We start from the raw sequence: 20,841 nt of genomic DNA on the forward strand, positions 1-20,841 counted from the left end.
TCCCCTATCTGCCTGGGTCGGATTTATGAGCCACACATCCCCTAGGCTGTGATAAAGGCCATGTCTGTGCTCCTCCAGCCCCCCCCTGCCCATAGCCCCTCCGTGCAGACCCGCCGCCCCCCCACTCCATTTACAAGCCTTTCCCCAGTGCGGAAACCTGACAGCCCACAGAAGAACAGTAAACAGCACAGAAAATAACACCCACTGGAGGCCAAGCAGAGACGCGCCAGCCGGGGAAGCCACAAATGGTTCCTGCTTTTGGGACCTGCTCAAGAAAACAGAGTGGGATGGACCCCAGGCTCCAAGCAGCCTTTGAAAGGGGTGAGGGGAGATGCTATGAATAGCTGAGGCCATGCTGGGGATGATGGGACAATGAGGACCGGTCCCCATGGCATCACACAGAGGCAGCCTTAAGTGGGAGCAGGCGTTTCCCCTGCAAATGGGACCACTGATACATGGTCAAAAATTCCTTGGTCCATCGTCAGCATGATGTGAAGATGGGGGAATCAGGAGCCCAAATCGGGGCCAGGTACTGTTCATGCTTACCCCTGCATGTGGGACTGAGCAGAGGGTAACAAGGGAGGGCAGCCCCCAACTGCACAGCTCAGAGCAGAGCCCTGCAAGGAGCAGGGTGGAAGGAGGGACCATGTCACAGCTCTCGGGGCAGAACTTTGGCAGCCCCTCACCGTCCCCAAGCACTCTGCAGAGCTGATAGCGGCAGTTCTGGCAAGAGAGAGAAGAGAGCCTTGTTCTGAGGCCAAGACTAAGGCGATTCAGTGCTTTGCTCCCCTGAGGTTTCTCAGGTGAAACCTGTCTCTGTAATGGCTGTGTCTGTAAAATGTATGGAAATGCCCATAAAACCTGTATCAAATGCTGCGTGGATATATATGGACATATGAAATTAGGAGCACATGGGGAATTGGGGCAGAACGGCTCCCTCTGAGCCATAAACATGCACCAGAAAGAGGCAGGAGGGCAGCAGCTCCAGGAGCTGCGCAGACAGGACTGCACTCCATATAGCTGGGGCACGGGCACCACGGCTCCAGCCATCGGCACCACGGGACACAGAGACCTCACCATGGGGCAGCACGGGGACAGAGCCCTGCAGCAGGTTTGGCATCCCTTGCTCTGACACCACAGCCCCTCACTGCATGGAGCAGGGGGTCATGGCATCTGCTGAAGGAAGATGCATAGCAATGCCTACAGCCATCCCATGGCTTATGTCCAGCATACACCTGGCAAAATCAGGCCGATAGCAGCACAAGTAACTCCAGATCCAGTCACCTCACTGTCCCTGTGCAGCTCTGCTCTGCCCTATGCTGTTCACCCCAGAGTGCGTGGCACTGCGGCTCCAAAGCACAGAAGCTGTGGCCTGTGCATGGGGAATGCAGGATTTATTTGACTCCAGAGCAATGGGATCACCTAAACATCCCAAACAGCAGCAGCCCCTCAGAGTTATCAATGTCTGAGAGCCATCATAAGCCTTAAGTGAGGGATCTGAGGACAGAGGAGAGGTGTAGGGACAGTGGGAAGATAACCACCAGTCCCCACTAGGAAAAAGAAATGCCCTAACAGCCCTGGGGTGCATAAACTCACAGACCGCAAACCCCAATGGGTTTGACAGCAGCCCTGAGGATGCAGGAGCCCCTAGGTTCCATCCCCAAGGGGAAGCGTGGGCATGAGAAGACAGCACGGTACCATTTCAGAGCAAGCAACTTCTATTTTTACTCCGAGAACGTCTGCACCAAATGCAAAGCACATGTGCAACCCCAAACATGCAGAGATGGAGAAGTGCACCCACAACACAGGGAACTCTTGGGGTATCTCTGCTTGCCTGTTGGTCTTCATGTCCACCTCAGTGAGCAGAGCCTTACTACCTTCAGCATCCCACTGTATGAACCTGCCACGAGCCAGGTGAGACCTTATGACTCTGCAACAGCTTTGCCTTTTCCTACAATCCCAGGACTTCAAGAGCTGAGGTTTATATGAAAACACCGAATATCAACATGCTTTGCAGCAAAATCATACATAAATAGGCAAATCCCTGCCAAGGATTAAGCAATACGTCACAAGAGTAGCTGAGCCATGGCAGGCTGCTGTTTGCTCCTTGCACCACACTGGACAGAACCCAGTTGGTTCCCTTGCCCTTGCAGAGACTGGCAGCTGGACCCCAAGCCCAGCCCTCCACAGCTCCCATGGAAACCCGTCCAATCCTCATTGCCTTCCTAAAGCAAAAAAATGGGCTGAGAACCCCCAAATTCAGGGCTTAATCACTCTGACTCACACAAGAGAGCTGAGCATAGAGGGACCTGTGTGCCCTCAGAACCCCTGTGCAGCAGGGAAACCCAGGACAGGAAGCAGACCCAGGCACGTCCCAGTTCCAGACCCACACCTGGTAGGGCAGAGGCTGTGTCCTGGCTGCCAACAGCATGGCTCTGTGCTCAGAGACCGGGGGGAAGCCCGCTGGTCACTCCACCCCACAGCCCTGCTGCGTGGCAGCTGCCACGTGGCTCTCACTAAGGGGACAAAGTGCCTCTGCAAGGCACAGCCCTGCTACTTGAGAGCATCCCTTTGCGAGGGCCGCACCAGGGCGATGCAGAAATGCAAAGCTAAGGATGCAGAGAGGCAGCGTGGGCAGTGCCAAGGCTGCAGGGCTGCAGTGCAGAGGTGCAAAGCCAGGACACAGAACCGCAGTGCCGACGTTTTTGGGATGCAGCTTGGTGGTGTTGGGATGCAGAGCTGCAGTGCCATGCTGCAGAGCTGCACACAGCTGGGAGCTGAGGGCCACCAGCCTTCTGCAGCTGGTGACAGGGCGCCATCTGCTTGCGTGTGCCTTGTCACACACCGCTGTCCCCAAAGCACCGGCACTGGGCCAACATTACACTTGGCCACTCAAATGCAGAGATAGCCTGGCATCAATTCCAGCAGCCCATTGCCTGGGCCAGCAGCAGGGTGGCACGGCTGTCTGCATCCCTGTCCCTTGTCCCCTACCTCTCCAGCAGCCTTGGATGTGCACATCTGCAATGCACCTGCACACTGCATCTGTAGATGTGGCGCTCCACCAACCAGCCCAGGGATGCTGTCCAGGGAGCAGAGGGTGCACAGGGTCACCTGCAGCCCCCTGGCACAGCTTGGGGACAATGCAGAGGTTCCTGGGCATGGCAGCAGGCTCCTGAACTCAGCCAGTGCAGTGTGAGGTCACACCCAGGCCTGTGAACCCAGGCAGGCACAGGAGGAACCTTCAAGTCACACAATTCCTATATTATGTAGCACTAATAAAAAAAAAGGGGGGATGGGGGTTGAGGGGGGGTAGGGCTTGAAGTTTTCTTAGTGCCACATAGTAAAGTATTTATAGCAATCCAGGCGTGAATGGGCTGCTCACAGGCCACACTCCTCCTCGGCGTCAGGATCTCCAGGAATTATTCTGTGCAGTCACATTGTTGTATTCACCCCGAGATTGAGTTTAATTACAGACAGGCAGGCAAACAGACTGTCAGTGTTCCAGCCTCGCCGGCAGAAGGGCGACTGAGCTGCCTTTAATGAACGGATTTTAAAAAGACCCAGGGCTGAAAGGGGGGAAGCAAAAGAGCGGGGGGAAGGGGCTCTGGAAAAGGCAAGGGGTGAGCAGGGAGACAGGGCTGAGATGCAGACAACGGGATGGTGGTGGGCACATGGAGGGAGAGGTGCATGGCTGAGCTCTGCCCAGATGTGTCACAGCTGCTCCAGCTTCAGGAGCCAGGCCGAAGCGTGCACTGAGTGCGGGATGGCAGATCCCTTCGGAGACCCAACGAAAAAGGGGTTGGGGAGGACTCCCGACTTATTACAGAGCAGGGTATAAACAGAACAAATAAATATAGAGCTGCTTTATTACAAGGCCGGCCAGCTCTGGTGGCTGGCTGATTACAGGGCAGGCTGCTCCAGTGCTACCCAAGCCCAGACCTCAATAAAGGCCAGATTGGAGCTGCCTTCTGCTCATTTACAACTCCGCCATGCCACTCAGCCCCGCGCGTGCCCACTGCTCCCGTGCCCCATCACCGAGACGCAGCAGTGGGGGAGCATGGAAGTTTAAACAAATAGTGAGTAAGCGATGAGCAGGGCAGGCGGGATCAGCAGCCTGGCAGACACGCTCTAAAAATACTGTTTATTTTCCTAAGGATTTTCCAAAACCGGTGATTTACAAAATAAAAATAAAGGAATAAAAACTATAAGAATTATAGATGCATCGCGGGGGTGGGAGGGGGGAAGACCCAAGAACAAGGAAAGAAAAACACCCTGATGAGTAAGGCGCACGTATGACGTACATAAATCCACCGGGATGGAAAGGCGTGAGCCTCCTGCACACGCGGCAGCGGCACACGTGCTGCTCCATGGGCTGCACACAGCCAGCTCTCTGCTCTCTACTTCCCAGGGCTGAGGGCATTCACCTCCATGCACACACACACACACATGCGCATCTTTCCAGGGCTGAAAGGGCACTTTGTCTCCCGGTCCCCAGGCGGGCTCCCAAGCCATCCCGCAGCCCCAAGGGCTCCCACGACCACCTTGGTGCTGAATCCCTGCGCCAAGCCCCCGGTGTGCCCACAGCTGATGGGGGAAAGGGAGAGCAGCACGTCTGTGGGGCTGTGGGCCGGGAGGCTTCAAAGGAGTTGATTTAGTATTGTTCCACCTGCCCTGAAACGGGCACTTGAGTGAGGGATGGAGGTTGCCTAGGGTCATCCTGGCTCTGAACAGAGCCCTTATAGCGTGGGGAATGAGAAAGTGGCTGCTCTGGGAGGAGGTGGTCTCCTGAGCACAGCTCGTGGAACAGGTCCCGCATGCACTGTTGTGCCAGGGACACTCTTCCCCAGACATCTATCCATTGTGATGGACATGTCACCCCAACCACCAGCTCCACTGGGGTCCCCACGATGCCTCAGCACTGCTGCATTTCTAGGGTGAAGAGGCAGAGATGAAAAGGAGAGTGGGCAGTGTCAGTGCTGCTGCCAGCTCCAAACACATCACCACGTTCCCAGGGACCCCACATGCTGCCCACCATACCCAGCAGCCCCATCTGGTCACAGAGTTCTGACTGCCTTTTCCTTACAGCACCAACCTGCCCTGATAACAGTGAAGATGCAAAAGACAAAGCAAGACGCAGAAGAATCCCAAATCTCCTGTGGGACAGCAACACCCGTGCACACCAGGGCACCTGTATCCTTTCTGCCCTTTCACAAGTGCTGCCCTCCATCCTTACCTGCACTGCTCGGCACTGGAGCTGTCACACAGTCAGCCCTGCTCACCCCCCCGCCCAGAGAGCGGAAAGCAGATCCCTGCAAAGGGCAGCTAATGCGGAAGCTGTTCGCATCCCGTAGTGCGATCCCGGCGGGTGAGGAGCAGGGCAGCTCCTGGGTCGTCGGGTTATCGGATGATAACAAGGCAGCACAGCCTGAGCACGCGACTTCCAGCAATGCAAGGCTGCTTCCTTTGTTTTGGGAAAACAAGAGAGGAACCAGACCTTTTCTGGCACGTTCTTGCCTGGTCTGAAACTGTCCCCTATGTGCACCAGCTCTGTCCCCCTGCCCCATCCCAGCGCTGTGGCCGTAGGATGATGGGGACAGAGCCAGCCTTGGCCCTTTCCACCTCTCCCAGTCCTAGTGCTGAGGCTCAGAGAGGCCAGGACACCATGCTCTGTGCCATGGAGACCCTGCTTAGCTCACCACTGTCCCCAGCCCAAAGGTGGGGTGAGCCCCCTGCCCATGCAGGGAGCAGCGCGGGGCTCAGCAGCCATCCCTTCATCCCTTGCAACCGTACCCCCACTCCCCAGAGAGCTGTGGGTTGGATGGGGGTGCGGGAGCCCCCCTTCCCCTTCCCCAGCGGAGGAGGAGGAGGAAACATAATAAGAAAAATAAAATTTATAAGCCAGGCAGTAATTACAGCGTGGCTACAAAAGGCTGCCTCGTCAGGGCCATCATTATGTGGCTAAATTTAACGCCCCGTGGCTGCTCGCGGGGGGAGCCGCGTCCCAGGGCTCTGAGCATCCACACAGACGCCGGCCCCGCTACCTTCTCTCCGTGCCGGCAGGGCAGCGCAGCTGAACGGCAGCCAAGAAAGCCATAAAGCAGGTCAGAATTTTTTTAATAGTCTATTTACCAAGATGCTGTTTTTACTGCCGAGGTTTCTCTCGTTTTATCTCTGGCTTCTTTTTTTTTTCCCTCTCTTCTCTCTTTTTTTCCCCTGACTCCTGAACAGACTGGGCTGTATTTTCTGGTTGAGGTTCCTCTCTCTCTTACTTGCTCTAAATACTATTTTCAGAACTCTAATTTTATACGGTATGTCCCTTTTTTTTCCCCTTTCTTTCCTCTTTTTTTTTTTTTTTTTTGGTAAATATTTGCCATGACTAAGTCAGGACACATCCCGTTTAAAAGGCTCCCATCCCACAAAACATCAGCCCTTTAATGACATGAATCTCATTAGCTCTCCCCATGAAAAGAGGTATAGAAAGGGAGCATCACTCGGTCCCTCTGAGTTCCTGTATCTGCACAGACATATATTTAGCCGTGTGTACCATACAGTCACAGAAGAGGACAGTCTGGGCACACGCACACCACCCCATTCACATAGAGGGACCAAGAGCAGGGGCCCCTGGGACTGGCTCTGTGGCCAGTGGGTTTTGGGATATCCGTCTGTCTGGGATGGGCTTGGGAAGGGCTCTGAGCCCCACAAAAGCCAGGCCAGGCCCTGGGAGCCTGTGGCCAAGCACAGAGGAGCCTCAGAGCCCCTGCAGGCTGGGCTTTGGGATCCTCTGGGGCCACTCTCCAAGCATGGGGCAGGCAGAGCCCATCCATATTTGTGCTTGGGCTCCTCCAGCCTTCCTCCCAGCAAGGCCCACAAATTCAGTCTCAACTTCGAGTCTTCATCCATAGCAGCGTCCTCAGTTGGCAGTCCTTACAGATCCCTACCATTCCTTACTGGGCATGGTCATCCCTACTTTAGCACAGTCATTACTTCCTCAGCATGGCCATCTTCCTTGGTGTGGTCTTTCCTTCCTCACCATGGCCAGCCCTTCCTTGATATCGTAATTACTCCCATTCACTCTTCCTCTTGACTCACACTCTCAATTGCTAACTGGTATCAGAGGTGGAATCCTCAGGAGATGCCAGGGGCTTCTCCGTGGCTGAGATGTCACCCGCAGAGCCTGAAGTCAGAAGCAGCAGGAAACATCCATAGAGAAGAAAGAAAATGTCCACAGTGAAGAGTGGAGATGTCCATGGAAAAAAGCAAAGATCTCCATGGAAAAGAATTTGCTCCTTCTTTCACAGGTCCTGTCTGTTTTTTCCCCTTTTCTAGTCCAACCAGGTTACGAGGCTACTTCTTAAGCTCCACTGCAGCCCCTGCATTTTGGTCATGGCTCCTCCAGAGCCATCTCCACCAAGTTGGGAGAACATGCTGCGAACATCATGAGCCCACCACATTCAGCTGAAGCTGTGCTGCTACATCTACGTGAGCACCGCTCCACACTTCAGGGGAGACAGTAAGAGAATTAATCCCACATCTGGCTGCAGACAGGCAGCGCTGCTGCAGGCAGTTCCACAATCCAGAGCACCAAAGGAGCTAAGGTGCACGAGGAGAGCCCCACCTGGCCGAGCAAGCGGCTTCAGAGCTGGGGCTCTCTGGAAAAGCGCAGCCATCCTATGCATGAGCCATAGCCGGCCTGCAGCACGTGTACCAGGAAGGGCTGTGCGCTCCCCCCTAGCACACGGCAGCCAACATTAATTCATTAACAGTCCCATTAACACCCAGCTGTGGTTTCCCCCCAAACTCAGGCAGGGACCCGCTCCCCTGTGACAGCTGCTGACAGGCCAAGTTTCCACATTCAGTCCTTCTGGAGTTCTGTATAAAAATAAGTGGTGCTTTTTTAAAAAGGAAAACTGTATTTCCCCTCTACACACACCCGCACGCGCGCACACACGTGCTGTGCTCACGGCAGGAATTTGCTCCAATTTCCCCCACCCACAAACACATCTTCTTTGGCCAGAGACCAAACGTGGGCATTTTGAGCCCAAAATATCAGCCTTTTCAGCACCCGGGTCACAAAAAAGCTGGCGTTGCCCTGAGCTGGGCTGAAATGTGTGTCCGCTCCCACATCACCAGGCTTTGCCGTGCCCCTTCTCTCACTGTGCCATGAGTGCCAGCTCAGCCTCAGCATCCTTTCCATTGCCCCCCCAGGGTGGGAAGCCCTCTTCACCCAGCATCCCCAGCAAGGCAGTCACCAACACATCCCCAGGAGATGCCCTCAGCATCCCACTTAAGGAATGGTACCCAATTTCTGACACCTAGTTTTTATTTTGTCCTTCTTCGCCTTTTAATTGCCTTTTCCAGGCAGCTGCCAGCACCAGACTTTGCAGAGCTTCCCAAGAAGATGCCCAGACAAGCACCCACCAGGACCTGGTACCCAATGCCTGTTTTGCGCCCTGCACATCCTCATCTTTCCCAGGCAGCTATGAGCATCACAGTGGGGAGACAACGCCTGCCCCTCCAAAAACCCTTGACACCCAAGTTTCCCCAAACCCTTACCCTAATACACTGAAGGCACCACAGCCTGCACTAAGGGAACTGGAGCTGGCCACTGCTTCAGCTCCCCAGAGAGGGCAGGGCAAGGGCCATATATCTCCCAAATACCAGGCCGCTAGCAAAACGCCCCGCATCCCTTTGATACGGAGGTGTTGGGCTCACTGAGAGCCCTATAACTACTCGTGTCTTTAAATAGCAAAACTCACAAATGCCCCCATAGGGCTCAGTGTCTATAAGTTGTCTATATATTTGTGTACACACATGCACACAACACACAGAGATTTATTCGTGTTTTCAGAGTGGTTCAGGAGACATTCCAGGACGAAATTCCAGCCAGAGCTGGAGCCAAGAACATCAGTCGCCCCGGCGCACGCTGCCCCCTCTGCCTGCGCACACACTAAATACGGAAAGGGAGAGGTATAAATAGGCAGAGAAATACATGAATGGCTCTGTTTCCTCACACAGATAAATAGTACACAAAGGTCTGAGCCGAGAGGGAGCAGGCGGCCTCAGGAATGCTATGGCTTTGCTGGGGCGTGTGCATGGGGGGCAGGATGTGCCCCTGGGTGCACAGCAGCCCGTCCAGATGTGCACAGCTGGATGGAGCCTATCCTCTGCATGGCAGAGCACAGGGGCACTGGGCCAATTGACAAGAAAGGAATACTCCCATCCAGACCCCAGCACGGAGGATGGAGAAGCCACCACATCCCATACTGACACAGAGCAGTTCCTAAGGGCCCAGTCACAGTTCATCTTGTTCTCCTCCCTAGAACCCCCTTTGCAAACAGGAGTTACTGCCACATCCTGAGCTGCAGGGCTGGAAAAAAGCACTGCCCTGCACAGAGGAGAGGGGCAGATGACACCAATGCACTGTCCTCTCACCCACTCTTTTCCCTCCTCTGCCTCAAATACAGTTCAGGCCAGGCTGGGTTGCAAGGCTGGAAGAAGCCTGTAAACTATGGGGCTCAGATCCCCAGCACATGGGAATAGGACTGAGGGTTGTCAGGGTAGCAGGATCACCCCTCACAGCGCCCTGCAGTTGCTCTGCTTTCCAGAGGGAGAAGGGGCTCTCCCCCTTCATGTCACAACATGGCAGAGCACAGCAGAGTGTGTCATGGCACAGCATGGCACACCATGATGGTACAGCACCATATGGCATGGCATGACACAGCATCATATGGCAAAGCACAGCATAGCATGGCATGGCACAGAGCGGACAAGAAAGCCCTCAAATGCAAACAAGGGCACCCTGTTTGTGCCTGTACATCAACCTACAGGGAGCATCCTCAGCCCTAACGGGGCAGGATGGGCTGCCGTGATGGAGCAATCACAGTCAGCAGGCAGGCAGCCAGCATGGCCCCAGCTGTGCCAGAGGGGTTTTGTTCCTTGCCCATGGTAAGGGCGCTATTTCAGGCAGCCCGCTGCCCCACAGCGCCCCATGCCAAGTCTGGTTTTAGCAGTGTGCAGCTCCACTGACTCACTGCTTGTGTAAGTGGCCTGTGGTTGCCGGCGGCGACCCAGAAAGTGCTGCCCAGTCGTGGCCCCCCTCACCTGATGCTGCCTGAGCAAATAAATAAATAAAGCCACACCGCCACGCGCCCTGGTGGCAAACACACGGGGCGGGCCCGGCGCCCACGCAGCGGTCAGCCCCCACGCGGCAGTGGGTACCCACACTCACCCCAAACTGCCTCTCTCCCCACCACCTGTGGACGCATGCACAGAAATGAGCGTAGCATACAGAAACGGGATGCTACGTTCTGCCCAATGGACACGTCAGTGCTGGCGCGCATGTGTGTGCTTTGGATCAATGATGAGTACAGTGCTGAGGCTTGGATGCGTATGTGGGCTTGCTCCTTTCAGCCAAGCATCCCCTAGAGATAGCCCCATGCTCTCCATCTGCCCTGACCCCAGCCTGACATGAGGACACATGGCTTTTGCAGTGCTTGTTCCTGCTAGCGCAGAGCTGTGGCCACCAGCCCCTACCTGGTGCCATGCAGAGGGACCCCAGTGCAGATGAGCACCCACAGCATCATCCTGTGCCACTGATCATGTGTGCCCCACATCATGCCTGTGCCACTGGCCCAGAGGCAGCTGCAAAGCCACAGCTACCTTGCACTAATTAAAACCATTTGTCAACAGAAAGAGCCAAAAGGCTGCTTCCTCCTCTGCCACCCTGCCACAGCAGGCTGGGTTTGCAGGATGGACATGGTCCCTGCCTTGCCCAACACACAGCCACAGTCACCCATGTGCAGCCAGCAGCAGCTCCCATCCCCAGCTCTGTTTTTAGCACCCATTAAAAGGGAAAGGCAGAGTGGTGTGGGTAAACAGAGCTTGGGCAGGTGGCTGGCTGCACGTGCTGGCACAGGGCAGGTGAGAGCACTGGGCAACCCCAGTGGGAGACCTCCACCTGCCTGCATCCCTGCGCCTTGTGGGATGGGGACAGATGCTTAGCCCTGTCCCAGCCCTGCTGCAGAACAATGGGATGGGGCTCTGACCCCCGCATTCCCTGACGTCAGCCCTACCGCCCCACCAGCCCCAGGCCAGAGCTCCCACTTGCCCTCAGCCAGGGCCGTGCTGGAAGCCAGTGTTTGTTTATCTTCCTCTCCAGCGTTGCTTGTTTTGATGGCACATCCTCCTCCTCGCTGGGCCAGGTCAAACCATGAACCCTCCACGTCCTGTTTGCCGGGGCCCTGCACCACAAGCCAAGTGCACAGGGCGGCCGGAGGTGCGGAGCATCCACCCCAGCGCGCACCGGCCACAGGAGATAAAAATATGCAGGGTGAAGCATCCTGGGGCATAGGGGCTATATTTGAACTGATCATATCTGTGAGTTTATCCCAGTGGTTTTGAGTGCTGTACGGCTGGACCAAAGCAGGAGAAATGACCCTCATCGCCACAGGGTTCTCCAGCAGCGCCCGCTGTAGATGTGCCCTTGGACCTACAGCCCCAAGGTGCCCAGCCCTGGAGCTGCTCACTTTTCCCCCTCCCCATGTGAGCCCCCAGGCTTGCCAATAAAAGCTGCCACCTTCACCTCACCATGCGCGTGGCTGCTGCTCTCCCTTAGCAATGCTTGAGAGCAGGCAGCTGCTAAGCAGTGAACACTTGCCAAAAACTGTGTGTGTGTGAAAGCGTCGTTTCCTAAACGTATAAATATTCCCAGGGCTTTGCTGGAAAACTCCCCACAATTAGTTACAACACCCTGGCCAGCAGAGCCCTGTGAAAAGGCATGTTAGCGGTGTGCTCCCGTGCAGCTCTTGGGGCTGGCAGGTCCTTTCCTCTCCACGGGACATACACCATCAGTTTGGGAAGCAGAGGCTTCAAAGCTGCCACAAGCAAAGCTATGGAGTTCATCTGTGCATCCTGCAACCCTGCACCCCATCACGCTGCCCTCATCATTAAACATCTGCAGTCCCATTGCACAAGGGACCATCAGAGCTCTCCATCTGACCTCTCAGCCACTGATGTTTAACCACGCACGGCCCAATACTGAGCCCAGCATCTTGGTTTGCTTCCCAGCAGGCTCCCAGCCTGCTTTTGAAGACATCAAGAGATGGAGTCTCAACCACTGCCCTTGGGAACGTGTCCCAGTTGCTAATCACCCTCAGGAGCAAAACCATGTGCCTTTGTCCTAGCTGGGAATTGCCTGGCTCTGGCTCCCCGTGCCTGGCTCACATCCTGCTGCTCTTCACTAGATTAAAGGGAGCCCTTCGCTAACCAGCATTTTCTCCTTGTAAAGACCCTCACGCACTGCAAGGCACCTCTCAATTTTCTTTCTGATAAGCTAGTCAGAGCTCTTGCCTTCCAAGTCGCTCAATGCTGGGCTCTCTCTATCCCTCAGTTAATTCCTGTGACTCCTCACTGATTGCCCGGCGTTTTTTTCACAGCCCAGGCATGGGAGCTGGTGGCAGCACTCCCAGCATCCTGAAGTGTGCCCAGAGGGACCCTCCACCCCTCCTGCTCCTCTCATTTCTCCTATCACAGTGTTACACCGTGCTGAAATACCTGCCCATTTTGCAGAGATAACCAGATCGTCTAAACTACTACTACTAAGCTACTCTTCCAATTAGCCTCACGTTCTCTGAGCAGAGCACTGCAGCAGCTCGTGCCAAAGAAGGAATGACAAGGAGATGCCCTGCTGATGCCACGAGGTGTCTGGAAACTCCAGCCTCGCAGCCAGAAAAGCAAAAGGAAATCAGGGGGCAAGAGAAAAGACAGCAGCAAATATCATGGTACTCCTTGAGGTGAATCCATCCCAGGCACACACAGCCCTGGTACTGCCTCTCCAAAAGGATGCAGTAGGAATGAAAAGACACAGAGGTAAGCGGAAGCCTGTAACAGCTTCTCTGCAGCAAGAGGCTAAAAGCACAAGGACTGCTCAGCCTGGGCAAAGGACAGCTGAGAAATCCTGGTAGAGATCCTACAAAATTCACAGTGGGAGCTCTGGATGGAACTGCACACAGAAACTGAGCAGCTCCATCATCTCCCAGTACCGGCACATCCACCTGCATAATTCCAGCAGCAGCACCAAAACATCTGCCCAGCACTTCTGCCATGTCTGCTTCATTATCAATCTTCTCACCACCTCCACCTATTAACAGGCTTAGCCCATCGCCGGCACTTTGGGGTTCTCTCCTAATGCACTAAATAAAACCTTTTCCTTCTGTCCTTCGCCATGATTTTTCCCTGATGTCTTTAGCTTCTGTTACCCATTTTCTACACTTCATAATTTCTAATTTATATGGATTGCTATCTGCTCCTGCTCTCCCATTTGTTATAAACTGCTCTTTTATATCTAATTGCTGCCTTCACTTTGCCGCTGAACCAGAACGGGCTTTCAGCCAGCGCTGCCCTCTTTCTTGATTGTGGAATTGTGGCTTTTTGTGGCTTCTGAGATTCTTCTGAAAGAGCTCACAATTTTCATTCACATTTTTCTATCTAAACGTTTCCTCCAAGCTGATTTCACTCATAATTTCCCCCTGCTTCGGGAAATTAGCCCTTTCAGAGCATGAAGGATATAAATTACTGTTTAGGAATGTCCTTTCTATGCCCAGGGTGAATGTAATCTGGTCATGATCATCGGTCCCTAGGCAACCTCAAAGTTTCAGTCCAGCAATGAATTCATCTCTGTCCATCATAACCAGGGGGAAACGAAAGCTGCCTGCGCTGGATGCAATGCCTCCCATGTAAAGGAGGATTGCCTCTCGTTTTTAGAAGCTCTGCCAGCTGTATGAGAACACAGCACATGTCCCACAGAGCAACACCCTCTCTATGCAGCATGTGTGACACCACACTGTGTTCCCGGCTGATCCAGGGTCCTCTGCTACTGCTCCCCTCTCCTGCACAGCCGGCACACAGAAACTCCAGAGTATTTCTGTGCTCATCAGTATCAATTTCTGATATTTCCCCATTGCTTTGAATCATTTTAGAGCTTCTGTGATGCAAAGGGGGAAAAAGAAAGCTCCTGCTTCCAACCTCACCTTCACCAACACATGTATCTGATTTCAGAGCCAAGTGTGCCATGGGTGAGAGATGGGCATGACACCAAGACCAGGTTGAAAGCCATTTGTCCCCACAATCAGCCACTGCAAAGTCACTCCGAAAAGCCAAAGATGAACCAAACAGAGCAGATAAGGTCTCCTCATTCATCTGCTCTCTGCCTGCTGTCAACATCAGGCTTTCAGGTCCATGGGAAGGTGCTCTCACAGAGCAGCCAGCTCAGCTCACAGCCCTGGCAATTCCAGCAGCCAGGCAGTGGCAAGAGGGTAACAAAACACTGTGCCATATCCCCAGTGGAAGATGTGTCCCCAGCCCAGCTTGTCCTTCAGACCATTCAAAAGGGCTCAAGGAGGGACGCATGAGAGCACAGTGAGCATTACCCCCCTCCAGCCGAGTCCAGCCATCCCTACCAGAGCTCCCCATCCAGCCCAGCAGACGACAAACTGGGGCCTCTGGTATTGGCTCCTCACAACACCTTGGTTGGAGAAAGGAGGACTGGCACCATTCCTTACCTCAGCCATGAAGTTCTGCAGAAACTTCTCCTCCTGGAAGGGCTCTGTTCGCAGGCGATCTGCAAGGGGGAGAAGGAGTCAGCCTGAGAAGAGACCAAGACAGACCTCCCAGCCCAGCTTCACATTCTCCTGCCTGTTGTTCCCCTTGTTCCAGGGGAACAGCTCCATCACACTCATCCCCTGAGCCAGCCACACCACCCTGCAGGTCTTTGGCCTGGGGACACATCTACCAGTTACCCAAAGGTGCAAGTGTTCCTCTGCAGCAGCCTTTGGGCTGGTTTCTCTCCTAGTAGTAGATGTCCATTATATTTTGATGCCTTACTCCAGCTTCAAGAACAGCCCAGATTGGGGCCTATGGAGACGCCACGACTTGTTCAAATGTAAAGAATCTTGGAAGCACCATCCCAGTCTGCACATTGCTCAGCCATGCACCCAGGAAGTCAGGAGCTGCTCATCTCCAGCTGCTTTTCTGTGTCCTCATGTTGCAAGACAGGGACAAACCCCCATTTTACCTCATTCCACACTAATCTTTTCCCATCATTGCAAAGATATTGTCTGGAGAAGTACCTGGTCATCTTTGCTGAGCAATGCAAGGGAAACCCACCAGTATCACTCCCTGGACCCCAACTGGGCTTTCCAGCTGCTCCGAGCTCTGTAGCACAAGGCAGGTGGGCTGGCTGGGCAGATTGGGTGCATTCAGCCACTCTCGGGGACAGAAAGCACCCTCAGCAGGACCTAACCCATGTTCTGCTCAGGGGGCTTCCACCTTCCTATCCTCCACACCAGGCTGTGTCCTGGACAGGGGCCCACGCACACAGCTGCACTTCCAGCAGCGTCAAGCTGGGAGCCACTGGTTGCTCTCCAAGAGCTCCGCGGGTAGGAGCCTGACTCGGCTCCAGGACCAGCCCCTGCTGGCATCAGTGCGGGCTCCTGGGGAGCAGCCAGGTGCACTCAGCAAAGCAGAGAGCCCCTTGGCGACTCCCCAAGTCTTCCGGCTACCAGTCAAGGGCTGTTCCTTCCCTCACTGTCCCCAAGGGGCTGCTCCCCAGCCTCCTAGCTACCGTCTTGCTGCTGGAGCGGCTGAACATGAAACGCAAGCCTGGCTGGGTGATAGCCAGGGGGAACAGAGCATGCCAGCTCGCTGCTTGAGCCTCCTCACCTCTGCTCAAAGTGGCCCCGCTCTCCCTGTAGTCTTCGATCTCAGCATCCTTCCGGAGTAGCATGGAGGTCAGCTCTTGCACCTGGTGCTGTAAAGCCAGGCTCATCTGTATCAGGGGACGCACAAGGTGACGGCACACCTAGGACAGTCCTAAGATGTGAGCGAGGAGAAGGGAACCAGAACACTGCAGGACACATCCCTCCACCCCATCCTTGCCACTTCATAGCTGAGGGCTGCAGCGTGAGTGGGAGCCCAGCAGCCACACTCCTTGTGCCACTTGGGGTGCTGCAGGAGGCGGAGAGCCCACTCTGTACCCCCAACCCTCAATGGGCCCACCCAGACCTTCCCCACAGATCTGTGCATCTCTATACGGGAAAATGGCCACACTGGATAAAAAACCAAAAGGATCTCAGACGTACAAGCACAACTGAAGGAAAAGGAGACCAGAAGCAGGAGGGATTCCCCCCGCCCATGGCTCACACGGGCTGCAGAGCCATGGGCACCAAAGCCCTCAGCCTGGCCACGCCGCCGAGCGCACGGAGGAGGCACGGCATCTCCTCCGGACCCGGGGCTCGCAGCAAGGCCGGGTCCACGAGCCTTAGAGCGAGCGCCGGGCGCCCTCTGGTGCGCGCAGGGTCGCAGGGCGGCTCAGGCTTAACCGCCCCGACGGGGGGTCCGCCTCACCGTCGCCACGGGAGCGGGGCTGCAGCGGAAGTCCCAGTAGAAGGGCAGCCCCGACAGCTCGCTCCTCACTCGCAGGCTGAGCCCGTCGGCCGAACGCTGGCAGGAGAAGGACGTGGCGGCGTGCGGCTGCCCTGCTAGCACGGGGCTCAGCACAACGTGCAGGCGCTGCAGGACGGAGGACACGGGGGCCGTCAGCCGCTTGTTCAGCTCCTGGGGAAAGCAAGGGTGGGAGGTCAGGGGGTCAGCTCCAGGGAGCTCCGCTCAGCACTGGGGTTGGGGCCGAGGGCATCCATGTTCCCACCCCTGCCTACCCAGGAAGCAGGGGGCACAACAGCAGCAGTGCTGCTGATGGGGGTGTTTGTACCCCAGCCTTGCTGTTGTACCCCGTCAGCTGTTGTGTCAGCCAGTAGTTTGTGCTGGGACATCAGCTGGCACGAGGAGGATCAGAGGTCTCTGCACTCTCCAGACACTCACCTTGGACCTTTGCCCCACAGCCTCCGTGTCGGCACTCTCGTACCAGACACCGCTGAGGTCGGAGATCAGCAGCGCGTAGCCCGTATCCCCGAAGCAAGCTTTGGCAATAAAAGCAGACTCGCCAAAGCAAACAGAAGCCCAAGGCTGGGTCAGGAGCCTGCTCTCCAGCTCCTTGGAGCACTCCATCTGCAAGACAGCAAACAGGTCTCTGCCTCATCCCCAGCCCATAAAGGCTCTGTGGGATGACCTCACAGAGACCCTCTGTTCCCTGCAGCCCCTCTGTGCTGCCCAGGGTGAGGGTGCTCAGGCAGCTCCAGGCAACCCTGCACGGGCACACAGCTCTGCTGGGACCAGCAGTGCCCAGGTGCCTTCCCTATCAGGCCAGGGCTTGCAGGTACAGTTACCCAAGGAGCAGAGCAGTGAGCAGCCGGTTTTGCAGCAGCCAGGCCGGAGGTGAGGGCCAGACTACGGCTCCCAGCATGCTGCTCTCTTCCGTGCTGCGCAAGGCACGGGTGCACGCTGGGATGTGCTGTGCTGCACGTCACCAGCATGGGGAAACAGCTTGATGCGAGCGTTTGGGATGTGAGGAAGCCTTGCCTGCATCACAGCACTGGCAGAGGGGATACGGCAGCCTTGTGCTCACTGCTCACCCCAGATACTGTGCATGCACTTGTGACTCTGCTCTTCTGGGGTGCTCTGGGGCACAGCAAGGTTGCAGGTCCCCGTGAGCTCCCCATCCAGCAGCTAAGTTCAGGGTCCACATGGGGAGCAGTCCCAGAAGGTTTGCACGGCTTAAATACGGCCTTGAGCTGCAGAAGAGTTTGGGGTGCACAGCCAAATTTGCACTGAAGCTCTTCCTGCACCGAGTGTTTGGGGGCAGGACCCTGCTGGGAGGCAGGGTGCTACCTGAGTGAGTTCCTGCTCTCCGTGCCCTCTACACACACATAAGACAGCAAAAAGCTGCACCCACACTCTCTTCCCCCCCTGCAGCCACCTTTGGGTGCTCCTGAGTATCACTGTCCCCCTTGGGACCACACTGGGGGGAACCGCAACCTGGCACTGTAACCCAACCTAGTGACAACCCTCTGGTGGTTCAGCTCCCTTGCCCTCCCAGCCCAAGACCTTCTGTCCTTGTACCCTGGTTTGCTGTACACTGGAACTGCACGGATCCTTTCCCAGCTGGGCTGTTACGAGCCAGTTCAAACTGGTGGAGGCAGCACTGGGAGTGAGGGCTGTGCTCCTGGACTCTGATCTGTGAATGCTGCAACAGGAGCACAGCTGATGCAGACCTCACTGCAACTAGTGCAACCAGGCAGCCCCTCAGATCCCTGTGCCTTTCTGCTGCCGTGAGAGATGAACTGCAAAACACCTGCCCACCATATAGAACCCAGCACTCTGGCACTGCCAAACAAGGTCTTGGGCATCATTTCCTGCCATTATACATTGCCAGTAGGGAAAGGTTGGTACCTGCAGCTCCTAAAGCATCGAGCCCTGCCCCAGGAGGTGGGAGGTGATAGCACCCAAAGGGTGAAGATGGGGTTTAAGGGCACACTCTGCAAAGCAATATGGTTGTGCCCTCTGCAGGTACAGTCATAGACTGGCATCTCCCAGACAAAGTCTGTCCAAAAATAAAACCCCAAGGACAAAGGTGGTTGAAAGACTTTATAGTTCCTCTCCAAAGCAGGGAAACAAAGTCTGCGGTGTGAAAGATCAGGTCCCTCCTGCCCACAAAGGTTTGAGAAACAAGGAGGAGAGGCTTATGAGCTGCCTTGGAGGGATGGTTCACATCCCCCATGAGGTGTCCCCACCTGTTCAGGCTCCTGTGTGTGACGTGAGCATCTCTGCTTGGCTTGGCCTCCTGTCTGCCCGCATCTCCCCAGTGCCAGGCTTCAGGAGCAGGTGTGTCCCTTCCCCCACAGCAGCCGTCCCCTCCTCAGCTACAAGGCCACCATCCTCCTCTTCCTCCTTTTCATCTTCACTCACCGGACAGAGGAAGCAGCAGGGGAAGGCTTTGCAGGAAGAGGGCAGCAGCCTCCTCAGCCAGGTGGGGAGCCCATACACAGGGCTGGTTTTGCTCCCCTTCCTCCAGGGCTGACCAGAACTGGTCCCAGGTTTCCGCTGCACACTGTCAGCGAGCATCCCCCTCTCCTCCAGAGTGCCTGCAAGCAGAGTAATGGAAGCACTAGCCCCCTGCACACCACAACCAGGTCCAGAGAACAGGGGCTCGCAGGGCCACACAGCATCACCGACAGCATCCCCTTACCTGAGACTGTGTTCTCCAGGAAGAAGGACAAGAAACCGGTTAAAAAGACAGGCATCACGAGCAGGGAGAGGAAGAGAAGGTCCAAGGGAACCCAGCCTGGAGTGACAGGACCAGACCTGAGATGTCTCAAGCCAGCAGCAGGGAAGGGGCAGAAGCTGCCATAAGAGCAGCCTCCCATAAGAGGGGGCACAGGTAGCTGCCATGCCATGGGGCTGAGGTTTTGCCATCCCCATGGAGCATCCCTGCTACCTGTGACCAGATGAGCTGGAGCCACGCTGAGCCACCGTGGCACCAGCAGTGCCATGAACATGGTGAAGCCGACAATGAAGATGTTCCTCCCAGAGTCAATGTCCGCATACTGGAAGTAGGAGATTCCCATGCCCACAGCCACGGCATAGGTGACGCAGAGCACACCACCTGCATGGGGCAGGAGTCTTGCAGGAGGTGGGCACACATCACTGCTTCACAGCACAGGGGGAGGAGAAGACACCTACCATGAACTGCCAGAGGGATGTAAGCAAGGAGCCCCACCAGCCTCGGGGACATGCCCAGCATCACACACGCCAACGCATTGAGTTGCACTGAGAGACGAGAGCCATCCTAGCATCAAGGAGGAAGGGGGAGGATGAGGATCACCACCCTGCCATGCAGATCTACCATTCAGCCCCTTGTTTCCAGCAGCCAGAGCCCAGTACTACAGCAGTAGGTTCCCCACACCCTCTGTGCTCCCACCCTCACCAGCCTCCCCCCAGCTGTACCTGCGTGAGGCCACCGGCACAGGCATTGGCGATGCTGGCAGCCGTGCCCCCTGCAGAGCCCAGCAGCCCTGCCAGCAGGCTGCCCAGCCCCTCAATGCACAGCCCTCGGTTGCAGGTGTGAGGGGGCAGCTGGGGAGCTCGCAGCAGCTTCCCGCAGAGCACATAGCAGCCCACAGAGTTAATGCTGCAGCCAAAGGCCATGGCGATGCCCACCGCCAATGCTCGGGGTGTGAGCAGTGGCCACTCACCTGTAGTAGAGAGGGAACAAGTGACATTGCCAAGGGATGACCCCAAGGCTGCACCCAGCCCTGCAACCCCACCTGCATAGGGCAGCTGAAGCCATGGTGTGTGAAGGGTGCTGTTGACCCAAGAAAGCTGTGCTGTTGCCAAGTCTGGCAAGTCCCAGGAGACGTGGAAGTGGTGGATGATAGAACAGATGGTGCAGACAATGGCGAATGGAAGGAGAACCTGGAAGGTAGCACAAACCTGAGGAAAGATCCTCCTGCCTTGCTCTCCTTGGCCGTAATCCTACTTATTGTGCCACCACCCCATCACTTCTCCCATGGAGCTGTGCCACATCTCCCCTTAGCCCACAGGGAGCACCCCAGGCTCTGCTACCCCAAACACCCCCTTGCACGGGTCCCCCATGCTCTCATGGCCCCCAATGCTGCCCACTCACCCATTATTTCTGCACCCAGCAGCCAGCTCCACCCCAGAACCACCAAGCTCCCCTTAACCCCACCAGGACCCCAGAGGAGCCCACATGCAGCATGCAGAGCAGTGGTACCGAGAGAGTGCGCAAGGTGGGAACAGACGGCTCCATGGAGACCCCTGGGACATAGGGCCAGGCACAGAAGGGCAGGCGGCAGGATCCCAGGTGCTGGGAGAAGGTGATGGTGAAGAGCATGAGCCTGGGAAAAGGCACAGGTCACCATGCAGCATGAC

General features: G+C 55.9%; 1 protein-coding gene across 3 annotated transcripts in view; it reads right to left on the bottom strand.

Moving 5' to 3' along the window:
* Positions 1-20,841, bottom strand: part of LOC107316949 (solute carrier family 23 member 3-like) — a 36,426-nt gene that overhangs the window by 12,867 nt on the left and 2,718 nt on the right. For 2 of the 3 annotated variants that reach the window (XM_032445661.1, XM_032445663.1), the window contains 10 exons: positions 20,684-20,807; positions 19,897-20,364; positions 19,633-19,738; positions 19,388-19,555; positions 19,139-19,234; positions 18,859-19,034; positions 16,876-17,061; positions 16,402-16,611; positions 15,718-15,856; positions 14,559-14,617 (listed from right to left, as the gene is read on the bottom strand). In XM_032445661.1, the coding sequence (XP_032301552.1) occupies positions 14,559-14,617; positions 15,718-15,856; positions 16,402-16,611; positions 16,876-17,061; positions 18,859-19,034; positions 19,139-19,234; positions 19,388-19,555; positions 19,633-19,738; positions 19,897-20,364; positions 20,684-20,807 (1,732 nt within the window). The remainder of the gene's footprint in view (positions 1-14,558; positions 14,618-15,717; positions 15,857-16,401; positions 16,612-16,875; positions 17,062-18,858; positions 19,035-19,138; positions 19,235-19,387; positions 19,556-19,632; positions 19,739-19,896; positions 20,365-20,683; positions 20,808-20,841) is intronic. The other variant, XM_032445662.1, reaches the window with a different exon arrangement.

Source organism: Coturnix japonica, chromosome 7, assembly GCF_001577835.2.
Source record: "Coturnix japonica isolate 7356 chromosome 7, Coturnix japonica 2.1, whole genome shotgun sequence".
NCBI lineage: Eukaryota > Metazoa > Chordata > Aves > Galliformes > Phasianidae > Coturnix > Coturnix japonica.